General features: G+C 44.3%; 1 protein-coding gene across 1 annotated transcript in view; it reads left to right on the top strand.

Annotated features, from left to right (window-relative positions):
* Positions 1 to 14,435, top strand: part of ncanb (neurocan b) — a 174,078-nt gene that overhangs the window by 126,331 nt on the left and 33,312 nt on the right. Inside the window, exon 10 of the mRNA XM_072660147.1 lies at positions 4,664 to 4,777. Within this exon, the coding sequence (XP_072516248.1) occupies positions 4,664 to 4,777 (114 nt within the window). The remainder of the gene's footprint in view (positions 1 to 4,663; positions 4,778 to 14,435) is intronic.

A 14,435-nucleotide genomic window follows, 5' to 3' on the forward strand; every position in this document is an offset into this window, starting at 1 on the left:
CCTATAAAAAGTGCTCCAAGAAGAGACAACCTTAGGTCATGGGCACCCAAGACTTATCAATGGAGGCTCATAGAGGTCCCACCTCACAACTCACAGCACTTACAGGATCTGCAGCTAAAGTTAGTCTTGGTGCCAGATACCACAGCAGGACTCCTTCAGAGGTATGTGAGATCCAGAGCGGATTTGGTAGGTTTTAATGTTTTGGCTGGTCAGTGTTTAGTATGTTGATATTTAATTTAAATAGTCTTCCTTCAGACAGTAATCAGCTCATGCAGAAAGTTTCAGCCGTCAGCAGTGAGTAACTTTTAAGGTCAGTAATGAAAGGGTTGGAAATAGAATATGCTGAGGATGAAAGGCAGTGAACCAGGTTTTGTTGTCCTGCTCTTCTCTGAACGGTCCTTTTTATCTGAAACCTCCCATTCAAAGTGCAGTTTAGTCCCGAGAGGTCTCTCTTCGAGTCATCACGCATCAGCTCGGCCCCGGCTCCTGAGGTAGATCCTGTTGTCTCGGCTGTAGATAGAAGCAGAAGAGAGCTTCTTTGATGGCTCTCGGTGACGGCGCAAGACTGCTGACAGCCGGGAGAAGAAGACAGAGATGCCCGGCCCCTTAGACAGCTAGCGCATAGCAAGTGAGCTCTGTCTGCGGCTGTCAGGAGCGCTTACATTTTTAATCATTAACGTTTGAACCCAGAAGGGCCGTGTGATGGCGGATTGTCCGAGGGAAATTTCAGCACACTTCTGGAGAAGTCCTTGGTCATGATATTGATCCCCCCTCCCCTCCCCCTCCTCACCCCACCTCCTTATGGTAGCTCTTTATTAGATTCCTCAGAGCGGACTCCAGGCCCAGCGGAAAGCCCGCACAGATCCATGGCCGTGAAATTGTTGATTGAATTTGAGGTCTCATTTATTAGAGACGAGGGGGGCTGTTTACATTTTATTTGCGCCCCCACCCTCCCCTCCGTTTACAAATGCTATGGCAGCTGGTGAAATTGAAAGCATAAATCTGAGCAGTGTGAAATGAAACACCCCCCTCTGGGCCCCCAGACCCAGCAGTAGGTGCTGGGGAGTGTGGCCCTGCATGGAAAGGCGATGTCAGGCTGCTGCCCTCTGGGACGTGGTTGAATGGCTGGCTGTGACTGCTTTCACATGCTTCACTCATGCAGCCCCTACAGGTGTTTACAGCTCAGGTGTTGGCTCGCATGGTCTGGCCCTGTTTCTGGTGGTGTGTGAGCCTTTGCATATTCTAATGGAATTAGCCAGGAATGCTTCTCCTTCTCTTTGCCAGGAATTCTACCTGAAATAGCCCGTTCAGAACAGCATGCAGTGTGGCTGGAGAAGCAGTGCACAAAAGGGCAATGGCTTTAACACAGTATAGTATAGTATAGTACAGTATAGTATATTATAGTACAGTGCAGTATAGTATATTATAGTATAGTACAGTATAGTATAGTATAGTACAATACAGTACAATATGGTATAGTACAGTATAATATAGTACAGTATAGTATAGTACAACACAGTATAGTATGGTACAGTATGGTACAGTACAGTATAGTATATTACACTATAGTACAGTATAGTACAGTATAGTATAGTACAGTATAGTATTGTATAGTACAGTGTAGTATAGTACAGTAAAGTGAAGTACAGTATAATATAGTGTGTTTTTGGTCAGTCCTATGGGGGTTTCAAGTGTTTTTTCAGAATTACCCACTTATTTCCAGTTCGAAGTGCCTCATGTTTTATGCTCTATGTGAGGCCAAGAGGTCAGCAAACTAGAATAGCCGTTAGTAGTTAATAGTAGTTGTTGAACATTCTGCCTGTATACAGATACACTATCTTGCCAGCACAGCTCTCTGTCCATTACAATGCTACTAGAAGATCATGAGGTGTTCCAGTGTTGGTGGTGATGGAGTTGGAGGTGACCCTGCTGAAGATGATGTGTTGGGAAGTCCAGTATTGTACAGTACAGTACAGTACTTATACAAGTCTGACAGTAATCATTCAATTGAGTGTGGTTCTGCTCATAATGTTATGAAGTAATAATTCTGTCTAAATATGTATAAATGTATCATATCATCCAGCTTATTATTCCGAAGCACATACAGGATTCAGAATCCCTCCGAAACGCACTGTTTACTGGCAGTACTGATGTCATTGAGATGTGTCGAATAACACAGAAGATAGCGCAGACATGTAGATTTTCTATGTAATCCCTTCACCGTGATCCATGGGTTTACTGTCTAGACCTGCTAAAGCTCTCCCTGCATGAAATCAGCTGGCTCTTTGACTCTGAGATGTCTCCTGCTTCATTACGGGGGAGTTTTGCTTTCATCCCAGCGTGTTTCACCTTACTGTAAAAAGCTCATTAGTCCAGCCGTGGGAGATTCACACTCCAGGCAAAAAGCAGAGGAGATCCAACCCTTTGCCTCCTTGCCATGGCCCAAGAGATACCTTCAGATGGTTCGTAGACTCGGGGCGCTGATGCATCAGCTGCGCTGTAATTGATTTTCCCTCAGGCCTGAGATCAGCAAGGAAAGTGTAGTTACTGGCAAGCAGACCTTTGAACTTTGCTACGTGTGAGGGAGTGTGTGTACTATCAGTCTGTGTCTGTGCTTGTGTGTGTGTGTGTGTGTGTGTGTGCCCGGTTGTACATCTAGTGTATGTACATACAGTATATATATATATATATATATATATATATATATATATATATATATATATATATATATGTACATCCTGTCTCTCAGCAGTGAGAGGGTTTTACTGTAGAAGCTCCAGATCTCATCAGAACAGAAACGAGAAAAAAGAGCTTCTCATTCTGAAGAAAGTAGTAAGATCTTGTCGGTGAGCTAGTCTGAAGAACAGAGCTCGGTTCCTCCAGGGTTCTCCTGGACGCCCCCCAGTCCAGCCAGCACAGCGTGGAGGATGTGTTCAACTCCATCAGCAGCAGCAGCAGCAGCAGTAAAATCAGCAATGATTTACCATCATTAAGCCCTGATTTACCACCAAACCAGGTGTTGATCTGAGGAGAACTCTAAATAATACTAGACTCCATGAGGAGAACTTTGGAGATGTTCTAATGATGAACACAGTGATGGAGAACCACCACCACTTTGATATTATTTGTGTTTATTCTAATATGTATAATATAATATAATTATATAATCAACTTAATATTGTATCAGACTTTAATGATGAATGAACAAATAGAAATGCTCCAAAATGTCAATTATTTTTACATTGACTTCCATTGAAAGTTAAAAAGGTATTTTCCTACTGCTGTAAAATTGACGTTTGGGAGATACTAGGCTTTTCTGTGGCAGTGCATATATATATACAACAAACTGTTCAAATAACACATTGTTGTAAAATCACATTAGTAAGCTTAAATTTGCATCAATTTTTTGCAAAGTAGCTCATTAAATGTTTATTGTGCTGTTATGTTTGCACATGCACATGGAAACACTGGAAGTCCTTGACTTTTTTATATATACTTTCATGTGTTTTACTGTTGAATTCCAAGAAGTGCCATTGATCACTTGCTCTGCTGCACCTCAAATAACCCCATTGATAGCCTTAATCAATCTTATTAATTACACCTCCTGGAAATTGCCTGGATGTCACACAATAGTAGATATACTGATTTGTGAAGTAAATGAAAGAGACAGCCCGAACTCTCCCATGAATCAAAGAGCTCCAGTGACCATAAACACATCAGCTGACACTCATCTGTTACCTGCTGTCACACTTTTCCACTGCAGCTACATTCAGATTACAGGTGCAGGTTCAAGCCATTGTTCCTGACCCCGGCTGCATGACTAGCATGGCAAGCTTAACGCAAAATGCCACTGTGCCTTTAATTGCTGAGTGTAATTACAGCCAGAGGAAAGCATTAGGCCTCGTTTTACCGCTTAATATAAAGCATTCTGGGCAGTCATGGATGTGACTCACGCTTTAATGAGAATCAGTGAGAAAATGTTCCGGAGTTTGACTGACTGGATGTTCCGGTATTGTACGTCTTGCGGTGGTCCGTAATTGTCCTTGGTCTTATTTGTCTTGTTCTAGTTCACAGAATGTACTTATGAAAATGTCTCTCACATTTTAGGCCTTTCTTGCTTTATGAGGTGTTTTCAGGAACCTCAGCTAGAATGTGAGAGTCATAACAGCAGAATAACGAGAATCGCAGGTTAGTTGGACTGTTGATCCTGGGTGCAGGAGGCATGCGGTCACACCTGATAATTGTCATACTGTCTTCTAAGGTGAGCTTTACCTGATAAAACTTATTTCTGGAGCTCCGAGTGGTCCAGTGGACTAAGGTGCTGTCACTATGATCCGAGGCGTCTGTTATCTGTTGTATCAGAGCTGGGGAGTAGGGGCTAGAGGGGTATAAAGCCCCCCCCAGTGGAACTGTCTTCTCTGGAATTAACTTGGGATGAGTTGGGGAGTTGAGGATGAGGCGCATCTTCAGATGTCTCCTCAATTACTGATACTTTACACATGGTACAGTATCAGTATATTGATGGCTGTTATTAATATTGAAGCAGTAGAAGCTGCTGGTCTGAGGTTTAGACAGGTTTCAGTGAAGGTCAGTGGAAACTGGGATTCATGTCCTGCTGTGATCCCTTTACCCATCTGAACGTTCTTTTCCATCTCTGTCTCAGATATCGATGACTGCCAGTCAGGCCCGTGTCAGAACGGAGGAACCTGCATTGATGAGATCAACTCCTACGTGTGTCTGTGTTTGCCCAGCTACGGAGGAGCCACCTGCGAAAAAGGTACTTCAATAAGACTCAATAACACACACACACTGTTCTATTCATCTGGAGTCCAGTACTGTTCTTGGAAACAAGTTCCAGCACAGGGTGCTGGATCACCAGGGTGGTGGATCACCAGGACCAGGACTGGGCAGCCCTGGTAAAAAAAAAAAAAAAAACCCCTCAGCATTATGTGAAGGTACAGCCCAGCCAACATGCTCATGTGGGGCTCACATGGGTGGAATGTGGGCTAGGTGGGTTCCAGGTAGGCATGGGCTCTGAGTGGGTTTGTACAGGTGTTGTTATTGGGTCCCAGTTGGGCTTCCCATCATTACAGCCCACCTCTTAGGGGTCCCATCTAAAGGTGCACGTATTTGTCACTGTACAGTGAAATGTGTCCTCCGCATTTAACCCACCTGGTAGTGAACACACACTCACACACACACACACACACACACACACACACACACACACACACACACACACACACACACACACACACACACACACACACACACACACACACACACGTGTTAGGGGCAGTGAGTACACACACACACACACACACACACACACACACACACCCAGAGTGGTGGGCAGCCAACTCCAGCGCCCGGGAAGCAGAGAGGGTAAAGGGCCTTGCTCAAGGGCCCAACAGTGGCAGCTTGCCGAGCCCGGGAATCGAACCCACAACCCTGTTATCAATATCCCGGCACTCTAACCGCTGAGCCCCCATCTAGGCCTCATGTGCACTGTACAACCCAGATGGTGCCCATGTGTAACCTCTCTTGGTCCCATCACTGACCCTAGTGGGACTCTGGTGGGCATCAATGTGGGGCCAACATGGGCGAAACCTTCTGGTTCCCGGTTGGGTTACCCATACATGGGCTTGTAAACTGGGGTTCTTTAAACTTTAAAAAGGTTCTTCACACCCACACATCTCATTTGAGGAACCAAAATGGGTTTCTTCTATGGCATTGGCCTAGAAGAGTCAGCTATGTGCTGTGTGTCTGAAAGGTCACAATGGGTGTAGCTACTCTTCATGCATAATTGAGTATTAATATAAAACATTAATGTGAAACTGCACTAAAATAAATAATCTGAATTCAGATGTACTCAGTGTACTCTAGATGTAATTCTGGAGTTGGGTTAGCTCACTTTCCACAGCTACTGCTTAAAATATTTATCTAAACCTGACAGGACCTGACTGCTCACCTCAGGTTCAGCAAGGTTCAGGCATCATTTCTAAAACGTGTGTCGAGCTCGGCTTCAGAATTCACATCTGGCTTTAACACAGAGTGGTCTAGCTATATCAGCACAGCAGGAGAACATATGGACAGTGATGATAACACTTTGGACTGATACGTTCCTTCAGTCTTCAGCTGTCCAGTGTTGGCGATGGTCAAAAGCTGATCTGTACCAAGAGCCCTTCCAGCTTAAAGTACGGCTCGGCTCGACCCGCCATCCTTTAAGATCCACTGAAGACGAGCATCCAGACTTTTTACTGTCCTGCACCGAAGTGGTGAAACGAACTTCCCCTGGGTGTCCGAACAGCAGAGTCCAACACTCACTGTCCTCAAACCCAGACTGAAGACCCTCCTCTTCTGAGAGGACTTTACTTACTTGTACACTGACTTGTGTTTAGTAGAGTCTAAGATTAGAGGAGCTTTAATTCTTTAAGTCTATTTAAACTAGCTGAGGTTCTTCTTCAGTAAACTGTGAAGCTCTTTTGTAATGTCTGCTAAATGCCCTAAATGTAATGGTGAGCCTGTGCCCACTGCAGCCTCAGCTTTTTGTTCTTGGCAGCCTTTCTGTCAGCTCCAACCCAGTCTGAACCTTCTCTGCTGACGTCTCTCATCCACAATGAGTTTTCGTCTGCAGAACTGAAGAACTGCCGCTCACTGGATGAGTTTTCTTTATTCCATTATTTTGCGTAACTGTAGAGACTGTGCTGAAAATCCCAGATCAGCAGTTCTAGAAATACTCAAACCATCAACTGACACCTACAATCATGCACTGTAAAAACAATCTTAGCACATGCAATCCTCTTAAATGTAGTCTAATATCCTTTAAATATATATATTTGAAAAAAAACAAATAAATTAAAAATATCAGATATTTAATCTAGATTTATTACGATTATACCTGCTAAGATATCATTTTATATCTTGTGTACCATGCTCAAAATCAGTGAGATCACATTTGCCCCCCATTCTGATGGCTGATCTGAACATTATCTGCAGATCTGCATGATTTAATACATCGCACTGCTGCCAAACGAGGTGTACCATGTGTGTTTACTGTATATGATCTAATAGAGCTATTGTTGTTGATACACAGCTATATCAGATATTAGTAGGTACTTTGATGATGATTGACCAGTTTAGGTTGGTTGGCTCAGAATTTTGATAACTTATGTGTGGATGTAAAACCTGAGCTGTGGACCGGGCTCAGCTCTGATTGAAAAGCTCTACCCACAGCTTGTAAGCAGTTAGTATGCCATCCCCTGACCCTCCGCCTAAGCATAGAGACACCAGGCAGTGAGGTGTTCAGTCTGCTCTGAGAGAGAGAGCGGCGGCGAGAGAGAGAGAGACAGAGAGAGAGAGAGACAGAGAGAGAGAGAGAGAGAGAGAGAGAGACAGAGAGAGAGAGAGAGAGAGAGAGCTAGACAGAAGAAAAGTAAGGCGCAGTGCTCTTGTGATCGCTCTACTGGAGTGAAACTCACCTTCACCTGATTACTCACCCAGCACACACACACACACACACACACACACACACGTGGTTTAGAGCAGGAGGAAACCCGTCTGCCATCGACAGTCTATCCCACACAGTCACAGACACATGCACACACTCCTCTTTGTTTTGTAAAGTGCAGCAGAAGAGTCGGCTGTGAAAGCGTCTTCATGCTTCAGCTGGAGCAGCAGGCCGGAATGGGCCGCCGGCTACCTCCGCTCCGCCTGCTGGATGAAGCGGCCTGCTGAATTATTAAACAGTGACACACTGTAGAGCAGGAGCAGCAGCGGTCCGGGTGATTATGCAATAATGTACATAATATCAAACAGAGAATCTTAATGTCAGTTTATTAATACAGATAAACGGCTCCTATGAAGCCCAGCTGATTATTCTGAATCATCTCACACTGAAAAATAATTATGCATGACATATTTGCATACATCAGCGCATACTTAATCATTTTTTTTCTTTCCCTTAAAATGAATCTCTGACCAAGTCCAGTCAACCTGAGCCTGTTTCAGTGATCATGGTGAGGTTTTATCTGATTTTGAGATGTTAGGGGTAAAGTGGAATGGAGGTTGTGAGTAGAGTTCCCATGAGAAATCCCATGATGTGAGCCTGTAGGGGACTGGGTGTCGGATGCCAGACCGGATCACTGTTGAGCCTTCATGAGGTGTCATGGACTATATTCAGCGAAACACTGTTGAAGGGAGGTGCCTGGCTGATGACCCCTGTGATGCAGCGGGTGAGGAGTGAAGGGTTGTGTGTAACCTAAGCTATTTGGTGTTGGATCTTCCTTTTCCCAATGGAAGGGGTCCTGATCAGATCTTTAATGGCCACATCAACAAAGAAAGGGAGGTGCAGACCTGATGGGTGAGAAGAGTATAGGCTATGGGCTGGGCCCAATGCGTCACTCTAGTTCTTAGGTGCAGAATTTAGTCCTCTTGATATTTCTTTATTATATTTCATCATATTTGTCATATTTTAATTGTCTGCTATATTTCTTTCTTTCTTTATTTTTATTGTTTTCTGTTTGTTTTTTAAAATTCTATTTTGTATTTTACTGATTTATTACTTTTTATTGTATCTTTTATTGCTTATAGCAGTGCCTGTTTCTGCCTGGTTTTGAAGGCCACCCTCAATGTTTGTCACAGTTTATATAGAGACTAATTGATTGATTGACAGCCATCAGATGAACTTTGTGTCATATAGCTTTCATTTGGCTATTAGCTGTGATGGTAAGATGGTAAGGGTTAATCATTGTTCCCAACACAGATCAGAAGGTTGCCAGCAAATAGGTTGGTGGGCATGGGAGGATTGGGAGGGTTAGAAGATTATCGTATCCACTAGATGGTACGTGGTGAATATCTTGTCTTTAAATGTTAAATCTAATGAAAAGAATTTGAAAACAAACAGTGAAAGGTGAGGAAGAAAACAAAGGTTCCATAGCTAGCTTTACAATCAATGGTGGAGATGTAGAAGTGATGGATAGCTTTCTCCTTCCTGGATCAATTATTGACAACACAGAGGCCTACTGTGAAGAAATTGTCCCCACAAACGGCGTGTGCTACATTATGGATGTGAAACCCGAACAATAAAAAGCAGGAAAAAATATTGATGCTTTTGAACTTTGGTGGAAGCAAGTTTTGAAGGCACCTTGGATGGTAAATAAAACAGACAAATGAATTCATGGCCAGATCAAACCAAGCTGAGCTTCTTGTTTTGAACATATAATGAGAAGAAGTAGTTGGATACAATCAGAAGCAATGAACAAGCAATAAATTCCCAAACAGAAGATATTCTGGATGTCCTGGAGAGATATCTGCTATATGGTCACAAGATGCATTTTGGTAATAATATGGTTGACTGACAGTAGAAAAGCCCTTAGTGCACCATGTTTCACATACTGGTATTCAGTGTGATCACAGCCCAGACAGAGGTCACAAAACTGGATAACCGCATGAAGCTCTGAGACCACAGTTGGTGGAGAATGCGGGCACAGCACCTCTACTGGTGTAGCACCCCATTTCTAACTGGATGAATGTATGAAGCTCATGAAGCACATGTGTATTAACACATGTGATGTTTACCCACTCCACTGGCTGAAAGTAGCCTCCTCTCCCTCATGCTGGGGGCAGCTGAGCTTTTAAGCTGCTGGATGCTCCTTCCTGAACCAGCTCCAGCTGTCCATTATCAAAGGAGGAGTACCAAGTATGAACCCGCGACGCTGCTTTCCTCCTGCCACATCAGTTACTCTAAAGTTCACCCACTTTTGTTCACTTACAGTTTGTCTGATCTACATAGAAAATCATTGGCAATAGAATGGGACGTTCTGGAGCAGCCCCCCGTGAGCCTGAAGTTAACTTGGCCAATGCCAAACATCAGCTAGAGGGAAATAAAGCCCCCAGAACCCCAGTTGCATTCTCTGGAAAATTTCATAGTAGTTCATAGTAGTAGGAGTTCTCATAGAAGACACACTTCTGGCAGCTGTAGTAAGTGAGTTAAATCCCATAAACACTAAATTGACAAAAGTATTGGGACACCTGCTCCTTCATTGTTTCTTTTAAAATCAAGGGTACTAACGGATTCCATTCAGCAGCAAGAAAGCTAGTGAGGTCCAGATGTCGTCAGTATGATCACTGGCCCACTTCATCATCCCCAACTCCCCAACATATCCCAAAAGTACTGGATGGAGCTCCACTATCATTACAGAGAACACAGTTCTTCCACTGCTCTACAGCTCAATGCTGGGGGACTTTATACCCCTCTAGCCCACGCCTGGCATTAGGCAGCATGGAGTCAATAAGGTCATGATGTTGATCTGCTCCAGAGAGTCCTATTATATTGACAGCGCTTCTCTACAGAGTCAGCAATGTGTGAAGCAGTGTACTCCCAGAAAATTGTATTACTGTATTACTGTATTATTGTAATTTACAGTACCTGCACTTATGCCTCATGGTTGCACAGTAAAAGTAAATATGTGTGGATATTAACGCAGCTCCTCACTGGTAAACACCACAGTTGCCACCTGGCTGCTGAAGCTAGACCTGCAGTTGCTTATGCAGATAAATACGTGTGCCAGTATTTGATTTGGAGCACTAACAGAGTGGCACATTTGCATTCGAGCTGGAGAGCAACAATTTGGATCTTGTTCTTCGCAAGATGTGTTAAATATACAAGCAAACACTCCCCTTTGATTAGTGTGATCAAAGCAATGCTGCTCGTGTGTCAGGTTAATTTGTTTGCTCCTTCAGTTTCCTATGTAACAGGACTCAAAGCTCGCCTGGCCTCCGGTCCTTTTGAAGCTCGCCTCCCTCGGCGAGACCTTCCAGTTTCCATGGAGACCAGATTCAATAAGTTTTCCCCCTCGCCAAACTTGTAAAGTGACCACGGCACTTTTGGACGGCGGCTGCCTCCAGCCTGGCTCGAAGATCACGTGGAACGACGCCCGTCTCTAACAGCCAGTTAGTGCCTTATGCTAATTACAGCACGGTTAGGGAGCGTAGTCCTGCTCCTTCAGCTCTGAGTGCTCTCCTGCACATGAGGGATGAACTGTGAAGCAGTGAGACACAGTAGAACATGCTCTGAATGGGTGAATAGGGCTTTTATTTATTCATTGTGGAGGGGTTCTTTGTGTTTTTGGGCATCTGAAGGAACGTTCCTGCATGTAGATCCTCATTCCAGTTGCAGTGGCGCTCTATTTTATTTACTTTCTCTCCAAGCTTTAAAGCCCCCCCCCCCCCCCCCAATCCCTTTCCACTGCTGCTTACTTCAGCACATCAACTCATGTCGCATCTTAAAGAAGGACTGGCAGTTTCTGCCCAGCTGGCACAAGTGATAAACGGCTGGTTCGGCTAATCGTCAGAACTTGAGCGAAGAGAACAGAGAGAGAAGTGCATGAAAAGACGCCGCAGACGCTCTCCTCACAGAACAAGCCATTTGCAAATTGAACGAAGCTGCGGTTAGGACACAGTTTAGCTAATTAATCCCTAAGCTGTCAGTTGCACACTCAAGACTGTTTTCATGCTGCACTACAGATCCAAATATTTGTGGACACCCCTTCTAATGAATTCATTCAGCTACTTTAAGCTGCACCCATTGCTGACACAGATGTGCAAATGCACACACAGCTTGTCTAGTCCCTGTAGAGAAGAAGTACTGCCAATAGAATAGGACTCTCTGGAGCAGATCAACATCATGACCCTATTGGCTCCATGCTGCCTAATCCATGCTCTTGAGAACAGGATTTAAAGGAGTTACAGTCATGGTGTCTGAGGAAGGCTGCCTACATTTTTTTTTAAAGCATTATTTTGGCCCAGTTAAGGCCCTTATAGGTCAGTTATCCCAGACAGCAAACAGTTCTGGGCCAAATACAGCCCAGTAATGATGCTATACAGGTCAGTTATGGCAGTGACAAGTGTAATGTGGGCCAAATCTGGCCCAGCTGTATTAGCCACATTTAAGGTTTGTCCTCTTAGATGGTAAATGAGATGTGGTCCATTTCTGGCCCACACTTACACTTTTATCTAGTCCACATACTGCCATGGAGCCACAGCTTGCTGCTGTTGGGCCAGTTTTGGGCCAAAATAGAAATGCTACACAATGTTTATATGGAATTTTGCATATGGCCCACATATTGTGCCGCAATACACATATCATTGCCACAAGAGACCATGAGTGCCTTAACTGGGCCATATGTGGCCAGAATCATGTGCTGTCTTGATGGCATTTATTTTGGCCCAAAACTGGCCCAATTATGGCTGTGTTCCAGCACGCCAATTCAGATGAAGGCATCACTGTCATTCTACAGCAGTATGTAGGCCAGGTGACTGAGAAAGTGTGGGTAAGAACTGGGCCATGATTCATTTGATTTCGGAGATGGCAGTGGCAAGTATAATGTGGGCCAGGACTGAAGACTGGTCCAGCTGTAGCAGACCCATAAGGGTTTTAACTGGTCCATATTTGGCTGAGAATGTACAGAATGGTACAATGCATCTGTGATGGCAATTGAACTCTGGGCCACCTGTTGCCCATATGCGGCCCACAAACTGGTCCAACTATAGCCAGCTGTGGCTCCCCAGCTAACATGTCCATGTGGGGTTTGTATGGGGAGCCCAACTGGGAACCAGAAAGTTTTATCCTTGGGTTCCGTGTTGGCCCCACATATGGATGCCCATCAGGGTCAGTGATGGGACCAGGAGGGGCCCAACTGGGTTGTATACTGCACATGGGACCTAGATGGAGATTAGGGTGGGCTGTAACAATGGGACCGATTTGGGAAGCCCAACTGAGTCCCAGTAACAACACATGTACAAACCCACTCAGAGCCCATGCCTACGTGGAACCCACCTAGCCCACGTTCCACCTCACACCACCTCACCTCACGTGAGCCTCACATAAGATTGAGATGTAGTCTTCACTGTCATTCCATAGTCGTATGTGGGCCAGATGAAAGTGTAAATGTGGGCCAGAACTGGGCCTCGACTCATTTGCTATCTGGGATGGCAATAGCAAGTGTACTGTGGGCCAGCGGTAGAAGACACATCATTTGGTTTGTCATGGCATTTGAACTCTTGGCCACAAGTGGCCTACATGCAGTGTACCATGTGAGACGTACCAACTATACAGCATTTCTATTTTGGGCTCTACTCAAGTCATGGTGGTATGTGGGCCGGAAGAAGGTGTGCCAGAACTGGGCCATGACTTCTTTGCTATCTGGGCTACAACTGTGAGATCCTGTATAGGGAAAGTTAACAGAAATCTGAAATCTCTGAAATGGCAGATTTACAGAATAAGGAGGAAAGCATTCTTTGTATGTAATGTTATTCCGGGTCATCTTAGACCATTCCTATTAGTCTATTCATTAAGAAATGAGTCAAATGGCAGCTTTCAGATTCAAATGTTGTAAAAATATAAAGGAAATACAAGGTTTGTTGATGATGTTTGTGATGATATATTGCATGAATGAGCATGTCTGTAAAATATCACCACTTACAATCCTAATATCTCATGAAAGCATGATTGGGTCGGTCACTGGCGTTGGATAGTTTAGCGTTTCGGCTGTGTTGGTGATGCAAACTCAGAGCTGATTTTCCAGAGCTGATAGTCTGAGCTGTGGATGTGGTGGCACTGGTAAATGGCCCATAACCACTCAAATCCACAAGTACAAGGTTCACCGTGTCAGGTCCATTCACGCTCCAGAGACATAAGTTTAAATGCCAGACCCTGCAGGTAATGGTTTTGCTGGCCCTCCATTTGGTCAGTGCTCCCATTATAGGTGGCTTGTCCTCAGGTGATGATAAAAAGAAGGTGCTTCCAACATTTATGCTGGGATTTTAATGTCAGGCAGAACTATTCATCTGTGTTTCCTAACATAACCTCTGTAAAATAGTTCTGTCTAGCATGTGGAGCAATATCCAGTTTAAACTGTACTAAAGTATTGGGACACCTGTTCCTTCACTGTTTCTTCTGAAATTCTGAAAAGGTGTATTAAAAAGAGTTGATCCTGCTTTTGTCGGAGTCTCTAACTAGACTTTGGAGGAGCATTACTGTGAGGATCTCATCCCCAACTCACCTCCCCAACACCTGGCATTAGACAAGTTGCCAATAGTTTCAGGTTTCTCACCTCCAGAGTGGCCCATTCTATTAGCGATCCTGACATCTGTGTCAGCAATGAGCGCAATTAAATAAAGTAGCTGAATGCATTCATTAGAAAGGGTGTCCACAAACATTTGGACATTGTGTAGCTTGTATTTGCTGTATTTACGTTTTTTCCAACAACATTGGCAACATTTGCCGTAGCGATGCTGCTCTCAAATGATAAAAGCAGTATTAGCACTCAGTGCTCAGTCCACCCCCCTCGATTTAGGAATCCTCAGCATGTACTTCTCTTGACGCGTTACTACAATTAAGAAATCTTCATTAGTGTGAATGGTATCTAAAGACC

Source organism: Salminus brasiliensis, chromosome 17, assembly GCF_030463535.1.
Source record: "Salminus brasiliensis chromosome 17, fSalBra1.hap2, whole genome shotgun sequence".
NCBI classification, from domain to species: domain Eukaryota; kingdom Metazoa; phylum Chordata; class Actinopteri; order Characiformes; family Bryconidae; genus Salminus; species Salminus brasiliensis.